The following is a 15,922-nucleotide window of genomic DNA, read 5'->3' on the forward strand; positions in this document are numbered from 1 at the left end:
CGTGCACGTCCCAGAGCCACGCTGCGCATGCGCGAGGAGATTTGACCAATGCGCCGGGCGTTGCGACCGCGCACGAGACGCTGCCATAAGACGCCGCCGTCTCTATGACCCAAACGGCGGCGCTGCGTCGTGCGTTGGGGCGATAGAGACGGCAGCGTGTTACTACATTGACCACCGAGCCGTCCTTGTGGCAATAAATGGTGTTGAGCAAAAAAATAAATATACATGTGTAACATAATGCGTACACCATGTGTGTGTCAATCAAGCAGCAGTAAGCATGATAATGAAGCTATTCCTAGACAACCAGGAGAGCTAAGAATAATCAGCTGAACCTTAGCTCACGCTACGTATATCCTGGCATAGCCGAGCTAAGCCACTACACTTTTTTTAAGCTTGTCCGTGTCATTTTCTAATGTTACCGTGTTACCGGAATGTGGGATTGCGTTTACCGTGTTACCGGAGTGTACATCACAGCGGCGCGTTTTCATGGCGTGTTGCCTGCGCAGTATATGCCTGGGTTGCATCGGGGGGGGGGGGGAGGTTCCCCCCCCCCATTCCGTTTGTCAAGTTCGAGGGAGAACAAGCTTTACAATAGATACAAACGTGAAAATGAAGCATTCATGTGCTTCCCACAACGATCTACATGTGGTATCCGGCTTTTGAGGTGTACAGGTGAAAAGTAAACAGTTCTTGGAATGTAATATCACCGCGGTGCTCGGCAGCCATTCTCCTCAAAAACGTGCATGACCGTAACCATGCACATTAAACAGTGACGGTCATTTGCGACTGACTAAACGTATGGGGGGCAGACTTAGAGCCCCATTCACTTGATAGAGGGGGCGCCCCCCCCCCCCCCGCTCCCCCTCTGTGTGCACGCATACCCTGGGTTACGCATTTACAGGAGCGGCGCTATATGGATGGATGATTTCTTTTGCCAATGACCCTAACATGACACTCGTACGCGCTGCTAAAACTAAAACTGGAATTAAAAATAGATGTATAAATAAAGTCTTGAATAGTTCTCGTTATAAGTTTTTTTAGAATTCTTGCAGGAAGTTTTGTAGACGTATAATAACGTGGCGTTAGCACAGCTAGAGGTGGTTTTCAAGCTGCGTATGTCTAACTACCATATAAATTAAACTTATAATATATGCTTCGCGCCTGTCTCGATGTTTATTAGTACTTTTCTAGCCTTTCTTGTGTTTCTTAGGCAGAGAGCTACCGTACAGTTAACACTGCGCTGTTTGCATTTCGTGCTAATGAACCGCGAAAAGCGAAAACGTTTTCAACTGAACGAGTTGCTCGATGCCTGCGGTAACGTGATCATGATCGATGATCGGCAGTTCAATGGGAACAGAATTACCCCGCTGTTTGCATATTCCACAATGTACACTTATGCTAGCCGGCGTACAACTGCCCCCAACACGCGCACACATCAACGTGCATTCACATGGTGACGCCCGGAATTTGCAGAGGTCATAGAATTTCTGGAGAAATACCGCTGAGGAGCAACAGTGCTCACTCATGTTTATATATAGTACTCCCGTCTCACAATCACACAAACACTCATCGGGGTTGACTCTCATACTCACGTGTTCTCAAACTCAGGCACTCGTCCATGTGCGTATAATCGCGTCTTGCTCCACACTCGTGGGTATTTATACTCAAGCTCGCCTTCCAAATGAATGCGAGTGAGTTCATACATGATTGAGTGTGCTTGCCTGAGCTCGATGTATAGTGCCTTTCGCGTTTCATTCCTCGGCCAGAACGCTCACGTACTACAAGACTGTTTCATATGTTGTCGCTGGATAAACTGTCACAAGATACCACTATTAGCATTGTTACTGCCCTGTACGTTTGGCCTACATTAAACGTGTACGTCCTGGTACGTCAGTAGCAATGCGCGATTCGCAGGGCGTGGGCGCTCCATTGCTCGCCTTCCCGCCGCCGACTAGCCCAGCCGACAACCGCCAACGCTGCAGCTTCACCGAGTGTGACGTCATTAGGGGCATGGCCTTTCATATGACGCAAGAAAATCAACTAATAATTTTCGTGCCAGTACCCTTTTAAGTTATTTCCTGGCTGATCTGTATCACTTCGGTTCACATGCACACGCGTGTAAAGAATATAGGAACCATGTACGAAACAGTCTAAACAGCACATTTTATTGTCACACACAACAGATCATATATTTAAAGAACATTTTAAAAGCAGCAAGATTAGGCATTACGTTTATGAGACATATCTATGATACATCTTTCGATGTTATCTGAAAATACCTAGGAACACCTCTAAAAGAAAAATTGTACATACACGATGAACTGAAAAGAGATACTCATGCCAGAGCACTTGCCTACTTGGCACTACCCACAGGTGCCCTGTAATTTAAAATGCGATATTTTGGCCGCGACTCCTGAATGCAATTCATACATACACGGTGTCTGCCCGCTGCATGGCTGAGGGCAATATGCGCGCTAATGAATCTGCTTTACTGCCTAATTGCTTGGTGTAGTGTTTCAAGGTGCATGATATCAGCATGCGCTTCTCTAAGGATACAAGGCTCTCAAAATCTCATGCAGCAGGCGTTGCGGTTTTCATAGATGTGGATATGAGAATAGCGATCTACTTTCATATTAGGTTGTACCGCTACATATTTGACAATCGAGCTTAGGTACTCGTTGAGTGAATACGCTTATGACGCGAAAGGTTCCCCCTAAGGGTAAATCTCTTCCCGCATACGTCGCACACATGAGGTCGCTCGCCAGTGTGGGTGACAACATGCTTCTTCAGCGTACTCCGCTGCGCGAATTGAGCAGGACAAAGGTGGCAGAGATACGGCTTCTCGCTAGTGTGCGTGCGGGTGTGCTCTGTCAGTGCTTGTTTAGAACTAAATTTGCGGCTACAAAATTCACAGCTAATCTTCACACCCGAGTGAACGATCATATGTTTGGAAAGGTTGCACCTTGATCCGAAACTCTGCCCGCATATGTCGCACTTGTGAGGTCGCTCGCCAGTGTGGCTTGCGACGTGCCCTTTCAGCGTGCTCAGGTGCGCGAACGTGGCGGGACAAAGGTGGCAGACGTAGGGCTTCTCGCCAGTGTGCGTACGGGCGTGGCTCCGGAGTGCGTCTCTACGGAAAAATTTTCGGCCGCACACGTGGCAGGCGAACGCCTTCTTCCCCGAATGAGTCAGTGCATGGTCCACGAGCATTGCTTTCCTGGCAAATCTCTTTCCACAGACGTTGCACTCGTGCGGTCTTTCACCGGTGTGGGTCATCATGTGTCTTCTCCGATTCTGGCGGCTGGCGAACGTGGCAGGGCAGGACGAACACTCGAAGGGCCTCTCGCCCGTGTGCGTGCGACTGTGGATCACCAGACTCGCCTTTCGCATGTATTTCCTGTCGCACACGTCGCAGACGTACCGTTTGACGCGAGCGTGAGAAAACAAGTGTCTTCGCAGGCGCGACCTGAATCTGAAAAATTTGTCACACACGCCGCACTGCAAGGACCTCGTGGCCGTAGTCTTGCGGTCTCTTTCTAGTTTGGAGACACTGACATTGTCAGTGGACCTGCGATAGAAATATTTTTTTTTTCATTGATAAGATATTAAGGAGATGTTGGCGCACAAATAAGGTCCTGGCTACTTCATAGCTCTCAAAAATGGATCGGCCATACAAGACAACGAATAAACACACAAACAGTAGGATATAAAAGAAGATTTTGGGGCATCTAGCACTATTGGTGCGAAGACTAAAAAAACAGCGGAAAAGCGTGGGTGGCATTCCCCAACTTCTCACACTAACTTCCCTCACTCACCCCTTGCTACACTATACTATACAAGACTATGCTGTTCTTTACCCTCTGCCCTCCTCATTTACCTTCTCCTCACCCTCGCTTCCTTTTCCCCTCGCCTTGCTACATTTATACAAGGCTACGCTACCCTAGAAGCTGCTTGGCGCATAGGTACGATACAACAAATTAACACACAAGCAGTAGGATGCGGAAAGAAATAAAACACACGCACACGTCCAACAACAGCACCGTAACGCAAAAGAAACTGTCCAAGTGCAATTAGTAAAGTCCTTAACGATGTCTCTAGTCATCACAGAACTGAATCCCCGCGTATGGGCAACGTGGCAGTCAACACGTCATAACCAGGACATACGAAGGACATATATATAATAAGTGACCTTAAAGTAATAGGAAGGTAATTGCCTTAATAATTGCCAGCAATGCCGCTGTCTTCAAGAAAGCGTTTGAACGCTTTTAAAGCGCACATAATGCTCTCGGAGAACACGTACGGGCCCGGAAGTTTCTTCATACTCATTGCTCTGCGGTCTAATGCCATTAGTTTTGATTAACACGTTGAGCATTATAGAGACATCTTCCAACGAGAGGGCAATTTTTTTTTCAGTGGTCTTGTTTCCTTGTTAGACAGTAGCAAGTGAATCCAAGAGATAATTAGGCCAAGGAAATAGTTGGGGGCATTAATACACGTCCTTAAGGGTAGTTTAGTAACGAGGATGTAAACGGAAATGAATTTAAGTGACAGGAAAGCGCCTTGCATCGTAGCTCGGTACAGCGTCAGATGGGTGATTCGATTGCCCTGGATTCGCATCCTAAAGAATTAAATCGTGATGTTTCCTCCACTTTAATTCATTTCAATTTACATCATAATTGGCGCGTTACAGTTAAACGCAACAATTATTGTCCCCTATGCTTATCAATCAAATGCTAAAGAGCCCCAATCTCTCATTTATGAAAACACCAATCAGAGCACCCGAAATATACAGGTGTATTTTCACCTCCATTAGCTCTCTAAATGTAATGAATGAGGACATTTCATTTCAGGGTGGGCAAAAGATATCCAGAGGAAAACATCAATATCTATGAAAAAAACATAACCTTGCTTGAATGACGTGTACACTAAATTTCTCACAATATTTCAGTAACGCATGATGCATTCAAATTACTAACCCTTTGTCCGCTGTCAGTGCGGCGGAACCTCGCCTTCTATCCATGCCGCTTGTTCCTGGAGAATCTTGGACAGAGCTGGATTGGGCTGGTTGACAAGTCGGTCTCTTGGATTTGGTCACAACTGGACTGCTGCAGTATAAAAATAATACCGAAATCACTTGTCAGGACTAAACATTAGTAAAATAGCACGCTTATTAAAGAAAAGGCGATTATCGGCAAATTGTGTTTTCACATTTTCTATCGCGGCTGTGGTGAATAAAAATATTAACCAAATGAGCACAAGAAGAACTGAATCTGTCGTCGTTTGGCTGTTAGTTCGTAAACAGCAGCGATGCTCATTGAAGTGCGGCATGCTCTTTCGTTCAAAAGCATCTGCCCTTTCAATGAACTCAATCAGTTAATTTTCATTACCTATCCTGACAGTTAATTGCCCTTATGTAAACATATGCTCCGATATCAGATGCACAACTAATGACTTCAACCAGAGCCATCGATTTCATACTAGTTTTAATTTTAGAAGACTTTCTGGATATTCGAAAACCAGAAGTGCTTGGAAGAGAAACAAGACTAATAAAATGATTATTAATAATAATTAGTCTGGCCTTGTGCTGTCGCTAATATGCCACCATTACTTAAACAAACCTTGGCACGCAGTACGGCTAGAGAAGTGTAGCGAAATGACCTAGATAGTAGTGAGCTGTTCTAGCAGCCATATTGGTAGCCCGGAGATTATGCGAAGCTTCACGGAGCAATGTTTCGGCTACGCAAAGCTAGTGGCATGGCTTAGTTCAGCAGTGGAAGCGTCTAGGCGTGCATATATCCACATAGCTTAGAGCCCATATCTACAGTGCATTGCCACTCACGTGGACTACTGTACTCGTCAGCCGTCACGATCTGCCAGTGGGAGAAGCTGGCGAAGAATCGTGCTACATGTTGTGTCCTTGTTTTTGCTCTGTATCCTTGAACCATTTCTAAGCTGAACCGGTAACCGTTACCCTTTTCGGCTCAGGCCCATTCCGAGAATATTGGTTCAGCTTCAGTCCCAGGTAAAACTCTGGTTCGGGCACGGATTTCGGATCGGCTACGGCTCGAAACACATCAGCGACTGTATGTGCTCGTTAGCTTATTTAGTTATTACTCTCGTAAAAAAAACAAGAGACCACCGAATAACCTCGCAACTTTTGCAATGAGTATTACGTTGTACATTAATACAGTAAAACCTCGGTGATACGATCACAGCTCATACGAATTTCGGGGTGATACGAATTTTTCGTTGGTCCCGGCCGGCCCATTGGACTGCAATGTAATGAAGTACGGTTGTTGCGAACCGATTTTCACCGAGCGACGTTTGATACGAACGTACGCTATCGCCCAGGTACGAAGAAGTGCTGTCCGCGATGTCGCGGAAGACGCGCCAAGCAGGTGCGAGCGCTGGAACGCAAGCGTGGGCATGCGCGCCGCACCGCCGAATCGTCAGAATCACAGTGTAAGAAAAACTTTTCTTACGGTCAGAATAAACCTTCAGAGACGCGTCACGGCCTCCGAGATTGTGTGCGCGAATCTTTGACGCTCTTATGTGCTTCCGTGTGCCTTCGCATTTAGATTACAGAGGACATTGGCGCCATGCTTTTTTTCTAACGCGTCGACGCGGGCTGCTGTCATTGTACTGTGTTTACACGTGCCTCCCTCGTGCATCAGACATCTTACGAAAGGTGGACGAGGACCGAAAGAAGGCGAGGACGGTCTTGGCGAAGGAGTCAGGTCTCACAACGTCAACATGCGCGACCGTTGAGGTTGCACTTGTGCAGGCACGGCCGTAAATCTCTAAAAAAAATCATCCCCAACAACTCTGAGATAACAAAATCATAACACAGGACCGCGGTTCGGTAATTTTGTGGTCTTGATTCATCGCGACAAAGCGCTTCTTTTGTTACTTTCGCTGCAGTGCTCTGGTGTCATGCAAAAAGGCATACTAAAATTTGGAAGGGGCTACGGCTGTCGCGAGTCACAACGCACCTGATTCAATAATTAAATACGTGCGTACGGGCCGTACATTTACGAGTGCAGGTGTGATTGCCGACATCTAAAAACATAACTGACAATCATTCAGGGTTCTTTCTGACGTTGCTGCGGCCCTGAAAAACAGTAAATGAAAATGTACGCCATCTTTCTTTTGTCGCATGCTAATTTTCCGTGCTTTCTGGTCATACGAATTTCGGATGATACGAATATTTTCGGTGGTCCCGTGAGATTCGTATCACCGAGGTTTCACTGTAAACTGCGATTGGTCACGATAATATCAAGTTTAGCAAAACACGAACAAAAATGCGCGATAGAAAGCAGCAATGTTTATACATGAAAAATAACCTGGACTGAAAAACGAGCACCAGGAAATTTTTATAACATTTCAGAAACGTGTGATGCACACAGATTACTCACCTTTTGTCTGCTGTCAATATGGAGTCTTGACTCCTATTATCGCAGATTTTCCTTGGAGATCCTCGGACAGGCCTAGAGGTCTGCTGAGACGTCCGTGTCTTGACTCTGGCCATGGCTGGAACCATGGCTGGAACCCTATAAAAATTAGAATAACAATCGCCTATCACAGTTCGGCATCAGTAAGCCATTACTTGAAGGGATACTGAACAGAACTTTTGCTGCCGAGATTTCTAGCCCAAATGAAAGCTTGGGTGCTAAAATTAATTTTAGCACCCAAGCACAATTGTCTAATACAACGGTGCTTACAGGCGTAAACTGGAGCAAAATAATGAATTTTATGCGTTTTTCAGGAACTGCCGCATCTATCGACCGCGCCGTGAACTAGAGAAGCAGGGGTGCAACAGCCGAAAAATGATTTGGAGCAATTTTTGAAGCAGCGAAATGTTGCTTTTGGAGCAGCTTACGAAAATACCTGAATTTTCTAGCACGAAATCCCACATTGCAGCAGTATAACAAAGAAGGCTTACTTTTAGAAAAGAAAACAAAAACACGTACAAACCATTCAGCATCAGCCAAGTCGTGCACAGTGCACGTGAACACTGGTATTTCAATAAAATCAGTGTGTTCAGCCACCCCACAGTGCGAACAACGACTAAGTCCACATTAGCATTTGCAGGGCCTGTCAAATAATTCGACAGACACTGCAAATGCTAATGTGGATCTGCGAAACTGGCAACCTCGAAATTTGGGAGATTCGTAAAGCAGGAGCAAGTGGGGGTACCGAAAAAAGAAAACTGGCGTACGTTTTTATCTAGTTGTTTCCCAAGGCCGCAGAAACGCCATACACAGCAGCTCCAAATGATTGTCAATAATTCTTTAGACGTCAGCGATTATACTAGTGCTCGTAATTACACTGCGCGTGCACGACTAAGTAACTAAGGAACGAAACGTGCTGTGTCCCTGACAGCTAGTACTAATAGCCCCTTTGAAATCTCAGTACGCTTTTCAGCAGGACAACAGTGTACTGCGGCAAAAAGTGGCTTAAAAAGCGTTCTGGACGCAATAAAACAAGCATCAGGAAATTGGCGAACCACTGCCCTTTTTTTATTGCGATAGCAATTATGTGGACACTCTCGACGGGTTTTTGCCGCCATGTGCCGTATAAAGTCCAAGTTGATAACATACCCCCCCCCCCCCCACCCCGAGGATAGTATGTTCTACCGCGGGAAAAAGCGCGCGAGTGCGGGTGACGAACGCGGCTGAAGCAGAGATCAAACGAGCCGGCCCACCTCCGTCGCTCTGAGGGCGCATGCGATAACACCACTCCGCTCGGGAGGCCTGCCGTCGAAGCAGAGAGGAAACTCCCCGCCCGTCTTGAACGAGCATAAAAAGACGCGAGGGGACGGGTCGCTCGAGCAGCAACATTGAACTCTGATTCTAAGGGCGCGGTCGCGATCGCCGGTTCGCGCGCTATCTCGGCAGCCATGAGCGGGCGGCTCGTATATCTTTCTACGTGCTGCGCTCTCAATGCGAAGACACAGTGCAGAAAGAGCATCTTTCCCTGGAGCGGCCGTATTCTCTTACACCAAAGTTTTGCAGAGTTATGCGAGATTGGATAAAAAATAGTTTGCTGGCGGTCTCACTTCGTATAAGAAACATTACAATTTGTTGCTATCGCATTCATTGCTTCGTCCTTGCGGTGAAACTGTGACTTGCTTTTCTTTCCCTGGGGAGTTAGGGTCTGCACGTCTGTATTGGATGACGATGCCCAAGCTACAGATGACCAACGCGGCCTCCATTTCTCGCTAAAACTTGCGCAAATGAGAGAATATTGAGGCTGGTCGGGCATTCTGGCGCAGCGTGGAGCAATTTTTCACGGTTTTGGCTCAGCTTAGCACAAAAATAAGGAATTGTGTGAAATTTGCGCAATTGGCGCAGCTGTTGCACCCCTGGAGAAGGTGCCGTTCAACTTTAGCACAAACTGGCGCACTAACCATGGCAGCCGTCGCCCGCGTCTCTCAACCCACTCCGCTCCCGCTGCGGTTCCTAAAACCAGTACGAACGGCACCCGTAGCGGACAATGCTGCCGGGTGGGGTATCTCTCAGTTCCTTTGTGGAAAGTGGAGAGAGGGGTGTAAAGGAGAGGTGGAGAAAGGGAAGTAGCAGGTCAGTAAAGCGCCCTCAAAAGCGTTGGAGGGTCCCTTTAAAATTTAGTGGAAAGTAAGGCTAGCAGATAATTCTTTTGGATAATATAATAATTGTTCGGGTTTAACGTCCTAAAATTAACCACGATTAACGTCCTAAAACCACGTTTAACGTCGTAAAACCAGTGGAAATTCCCACCACCTGGGGTTCTTTAACCTGCACCTAAATCTAACTATACGGGCTTCAAGCATTTTCGCCTCTATCGTAATCGCGCCAGGGATTGGTCTTTAGGACCCGATCTCGCGTAACTATACAAAACGCTGGTTAAAACTAATCCGGCCGTTCCAGGGAGCGACGCGGTTTTCGTGCTGTCTGTCGTCTCAAGACAAAGCAAACGCTGAGAGCACACCACGTATGCGAGCCGTCGAGTGTTGTCTACTATCGAGATAACAGGCGCGCCAGCCCTCGCGACCGCACCCATATCTTCAAAGTTCGCAGTTGCTGCTCGAGCGACGCAGCCCTCCCAGTGACGCCCTTTCACGTTCCTTCGCCCGAAGGACGGGCGGCGCGTTTCCTCTCTGCCTGACGAGCCATCGACGCCGGGCCTCGCACGCAGGGCGATGTTATCGAATGTGCCCTTCGTGCGACGGAGAAGGCCGGCTCTTTCAATCTCAGCTTCAGCCGCGCTCGTCCGTGACGCTAGCGCGCCTTTACTAGCGCGGAGAACATACGATGCGTAGGGCGATGTTATCGATTTGGACTATATACGGAGCATGACGGCGACGGCAAAAACCCACCCAGAGTGCCCGTAAAATGGCTATCGCAATGAAAAAGGAAACAGAAAAATATTGAGGAGTCTTTGCCCTACCGCGATAATGTGAGGCGAGTTAAGCTTAGCGTATACGTGCATGATTATACTTTCTATCTATCTATCTATCTATCTATCTATCTATCTATCTATCTATCTATCTTGCACTGAGCAATTCATCTAAACTGTTTCCTTAACACGCGCTCGCTATCGCATTAAAACGAAGACAGAACAGGAAGGAAATGCAGCGCTATTGCGGCTGATGTAGCAGGCTTACTTCTTAATGGAGGTGTTGGGGAAGCCGAGGTGGTATTATTCAGAAGGTAGCTGCATTTCCTGGAGCAGAGCCTGGAACTGGGAATAGGTCAAAACTTGCCTAAAAAAAAAGTTTTTTTTTTTTCGCGGGTGATGGCGTCGCGGAACCCCATTTGAGAACCACTGGAGTAAGGTGATAGGGGTTTACGGCTTAAGAAATGCGGGGGAATTGGAGGAAGGCACAAAACTCCCAGGGTCCCTGATGCATATTCTCCTAAGATGACGCGAAGGCGAAAGCCATCAGCTTCTTTCTGCTCAGTCAACGTATTGATCCTCCCGCGCCCCCTACCGAAAGCTTTCTGCACCTAACGTTGTTTTGCACTGCCTCCTTGATAGGCCCACGTAGCTTAGACCAAGCAATGATGTCATGTGGTGACGTCATCATGCGGCCTCACAATATATGACGGCATAGTGACGTCAAGATGTCACAAAATTCCGCAATTTGTCACCAGGCGATTTCTTCGCATCACTCGATCGTGTTGACGCCGTCGACGCCGACGCTCAATTCTTGCGTTTCATGAGCCATTTAAATGCATTCGACGTAACGATTCGAAGAGCGTAAGCAACGAGTGAAGAGAGCATAAACAGTTGGGAGATGGCTTTGCGTCCATCGTCAGCTGACCGAGGGGCGACTTCCCCAACGCAAGGCTATTCCCCTTCTATGTGCTACGAAGAAAGTTTCACACATAGTTACAAGAGCGGCTATTGAATGCATCAACTCGCTTGCGTGAACGCACAAATTGTTCATTCCATCCACGGCAAACGGCCGAAACTCCGGCGACCAGCGCTCCCGTTTGCCGGCCTCCCCTCTGCCAGAGTGGGCGCGTCCTTTTTTCTAGAAAGCTCTATGGCGGTTTTTGAGTTCGACGCTTGCGGCCTAGGGAATGTTTTTCACTTGTGGCGTGCCTACAAAAACTCTCACTAACCATATTCGAAATGAGTGGCCCGATGGGCCCGATCAGTTGACAGAAAATAGCCACTGTTTCAAGAATAAAATAACTGTGTTCAGTTTTCATGGAAATTACTGGGAAATAACGACCCGGCTGCGTTAACCGAGAGATGTAGAACAGTTTTATGGCAGCGGAAAACTGCCGCGCACTTATTACTTATCCGGGCTACTGCAGCTGCATGCAACGGAGAACGAAGATGTCGTCGTACCTGCCTCGGGAGAAAGTCTTTGTGAAGTTCAGCCGCACTGGCCGACAGCGGAGGGGGCGACGGGAAGGGGCCTCAGGCGACGCACAGAGGCACCTTTCGCGCTTTCGTGGCGAGACGCGCGATCCAGACTGAGACTGGCCGTTGTCTTAGATGCTCGATTCGCGCGTCCCGGACGGGCGATTCCAATCTTAGATGGGGGCGGGTGGCTGAGATGCCGCCGCGCCCGTTGCGCTGGTCGAGTGGGGAGCCCCGTACTTAGTATCTTGCTCAATTGGCCTAGACAGGAGATGGGGGAGCGGGAGGATTATGTGTGCGTGTATATATACACGCACACATGCAAGCGCACGCACGACATAATGAAGTATGCTTCATACATAATGAAGTATGGTTGACTCCCTCCCGAAAAAAAAAAAAGAATACGTCATTCTAATCCGCTGCCAATGTGATTGGCGGGCAGCCTTCTTAAATTACGTTCAAAAAGAGACACTGTCTGGCTATTCCGAAAAAAAAAAATAAGTTACTGTTCAGCACAGTAATGTGCTGCTTATTGTGCACACTTCATTTTAGCGCCGTGAGTTTTCGCAGACTTGAGACGTCGCGTAACAAAGAGGCGATTTTATGGCACATTGAAAATGTTTGACGAATAGCCAATGACAAACAATACGCCGTATTGAAAATAGTTCATTATAATTTTTTACGCAGTCAGCGTACGTGGTAATTATGCGGTGGATCACTTACGCGTCATTTGTTGCGTCGTTTTACGAGCAGCTGCTGGGTGCATGACCCAGAACATACCTGCCAATCATTAACAGCTAACGACGTATACGGAAGGAAACAATGCGGGGTAGTTTAACGTTATAATCGCCCACACTTTTTCAAGGAAAATTTGAGCTTACACGGTTTACGTAGGCCGGTTACTTGGAGGAGCCGGAGGGAGGGTAAATGGCCACTTCACCGCTTTTCCGTGCACTCCCCACCCAAGCTGGGAAAAGTAGGAGGGCAAGGAACGACACGTAGTATATAAATTCGTAGTCATTTATAATCTTATAAACATACACCCAGCTCAATGTGGTTTGCTTAAGTAATTAACGACTGAACTTTGTATTCTTCTTAAGAAAGATTTTATGTTATAGGGCTCTAACAGTAAAGAAATTGGCACTCGGCTTCATGCGAAGCACCTTGCTTTGTGAACCACATGTTTTGTTTAATAAGTGAGAATTTAAGGTACTAGAGTCATAGCAGGTTCTTCATACTCATCGTATCTACAACGCCAAACTAAGACTGGGAAGTTTGCTGATGCAATGCTCAAATGATCAGGTTAAATTTGCGTGTACTTCTTAAACTTCATGGTAATATTTCCAAAATGTTATTAAACACTGCTGTGTTGTCGCGGTATATGGCGTCCCAGCCTGCGCAATCTGTTTCTGCAGATTCTTCCTTGATTTAAAACAAACAGTTTTGAAAAGCAAGTCATCTGCTCAGCTCTATAAATATAAAAAAATCACCTAACATCATATATATATCTATATATATATATATATATATATACAGGGGTGTCCCAGCTATCACGCAGCACGATTTTAAAAAATAGGAACGGCGTTACACGAAGGAAACCTACTGCATAATGTTCCTAGTGGACTGGAGTAGTCACTGCTATTTTTTTTTCGTTAATGAGGTTTAATTAATTAGTCATAATTATATTTGTAACTCGACAAGTACTCACCTAATTGTCAAATATCAATGAGGCGTATGTAGGCATGTTCAAATGGCATCTAACTGTGCTACTTTCAACAACGTGCTAATTGCGCGCTCATTTTTTCTGCTTGATCAAGGAAACCCGCGAAATATGAAAAGTGACACGTGACTAGACTGTTGCGCGCGTTGGGGACCAGCGCCCTCAAACAGGCTCCCTATGATGTAGACAGTATCAAGGAAAAAATGCAGAAAGAAAAAAAAACGCATCGCCCTATCTGCCACTCCCCGGCCTAAGAAACGCACCGCTTGGTTTCTTCAGAGTCAGGCCGTAATCAGAACACCTGCCGCGTTATCAGTGAGAACGGTTGGCCGTGAGATAAGGTTGATTGCGGCGTACTTTTGAACGCAGTGAATCCCAGCGAAACTGTACGCATATCGTTGGCACCCGACCTGTACCAGCGCCCTCTAGAATTTTTTTCTAGGTGGCATTGCCTGTACCCTTGCCAAAATGCGGAATGCTGTCTCTCGCAATGGACAACAGGCAACGCGGTTGTTTGCAGTAAGCTTATTTGAGGGCGCTGGTTTCCTTTGCGGGTGGGAGCGTAGTCACGTGTTATTTTTCATATTTCGAGGGTTTTCTTTTTCAGCCGGAAAAAATGAACACGTAATTACTACGTTGTTAAAAATTGCGCAGTTAGATGTCGTTAATATCGCGATCATAGGTTTAATAGTAGTGCAGACAATCAAGGTGAAAGTTGCATTTTTAAATTTCCCCCATAATCGCCACACGTGACGTCAGGTATGTCAAAGTGTATTCTTCGTATTTTGGCGACATTGGCTCGACGAAATTTCTTGAAACTGCAATTGTGAAAGAGTGATTTAGAAATATGAGAAAGATCGTTTTCCCTTCAGTGTCCCTTTATTTGGGGTTTTTGAAGCTTTCCACAAACTTATCCCAGAAAAATGCTTTTCACGTGTGTTTCGTAAGTAAGCTTATCACGTACCTTAAGCTCCGTTCCCTGGACATGGCGCACAGTTTGTATCACATTCCCAGGATTTGGGGACATCTGTACGTGGCGCCATCTGTCGGCGGCAGCAATGGCATCCTGCCTTAACTGAATGGGAAATAGGCGAAAAAAATCATATCTCTTGCATAAAGCTAGTTATCAAAAACGACTCCGGGTTCTATGCAGCAGTAACCTACTGGGACATTTTCGTAAATTTGCAGTATCGCACTACAAAGCGTGTGGCTTCCCAGGACAATTGAACACCTCCCATAAGAAACACATGGGGCCCCATTGTAAAATATTAAACACTTTGGGAAGCCACATGATTTGTGGTGCGGCACTGTAATTTTAACAGAATATTCAAATAAGTCTCTGCTGCATAGAACCGGGAGTCGTTTTTGATAAGCATCTTTTTTCGTCGGATATGATTTTTTTCGCCTCTTTCCTATTTAGTTACGGCAGGCCACCGCTCTCACTGACGAGAGATGGCGCTACGTGCACACGTCTCCAAATTCTGGTCATTACGTGTTCAGGAAATGTTGGATAACCTTGAATAAGTAACGAAATTCAAGGCTTCCACACACACACTGCTTCTTGGAGCCAGTTAACGACATTGCTTTAACGTTAACGTAGTCAAACAGAACCGTCCGACTCGCTCGGGCGAGTTATTGAAATTCTGATTGCATATCTGAGCAATGCTTTTGTATTCTTTAAACGGTAGAGGAATTTACCAAATGACTTTTTCAGATGCATCTATCTTATTATCTACCTTTCGTTATTAATGCCCGAGAAATACTTAAACTGTCCAAGACAACGTAGATGTTGAGGACTAGAGTATGCAATAAGTGCATCTGGGCGGTTGAATTGCTCCGCTGTTAAAGGTCATCCTTTGGATGTGTGTTAAAGTGACGCTACAACCACAGAGACCAAAGAAAGAGATACTTGGGGGGGAGCGCGCCTAGCGTCCACAAGCCAATTTCTTCCGAAGCCGTTATCTCTTCGTACCAATGGTAGAATTCCCATCATGCTCCGGCTTCATCATTTTTTGCTGGGCTCATGAGGAAAAAAAATTACGGGGCGCTCTCTGCTCCCTCCTCATGCTCAATCATGCGCTCGATGCTCATGGTAGCATTTCCGGCATGCTCCTGTTTAATTTCTTTTTTTTTTTGGGGGGGGGGGGGTCAGTTTCAGGAATGTCACGTGAAGCTCCTTCCTAGTTTTATTTTCCTCCATACCCGTAACACTTCAGTTATCAGGTAATGGCATTACTAATGGATCATGTTCCCTCACAGACATCCTGTTGTGAAACAAAAGCCACAAAGTCCCTTCTGCTTTCACTGAAGACGACTCGAAGGCGGAAACAATCGTTTATTTCTTAT

The 15,922-nt window shown here is 46.4% G+C and overlaps 1 protein-coding gene across 1 annotated transcript in view; it reads right to left on the reverse strand.

Moving 5' to 3' along the window:
• The window catches only part of LOC119399035 (zinc finger protein 182-like), a 47,457-nt gene extending 39,917 nt beyond the window's left edge, over positions 1-7,540 (reverse strand). The window contains exon 1 of the mRNA XM_049417509.1: positions 7,416-7,540. Within this exon, the coding sequence (XP_049273466.1) occupies positions 7,416-7,540 (125 nt within the window). The remainder of the gene's footprint in view (positions 1-7,415) is intronic.
• Positions 7,541-15,922: the final 8,382 nt, after the last annotated feature.

This window comes from Rhipicephalus sanguineus, chromosome 7, assembly GCF_013339695.2.
Source record: "Rhipicephalus sanguineus isolate Rsan-2018 chromosome 7, BIME_Rsan_1.4, whole genome shotgun sequence".
NCBI classification, from domain to species: Eukaryota; Metazoa; Arthropoda; class Arachnida; order Ixodida; family Ixodidae; genus Rhipicephalus; species Rhipicephalus sanguineus.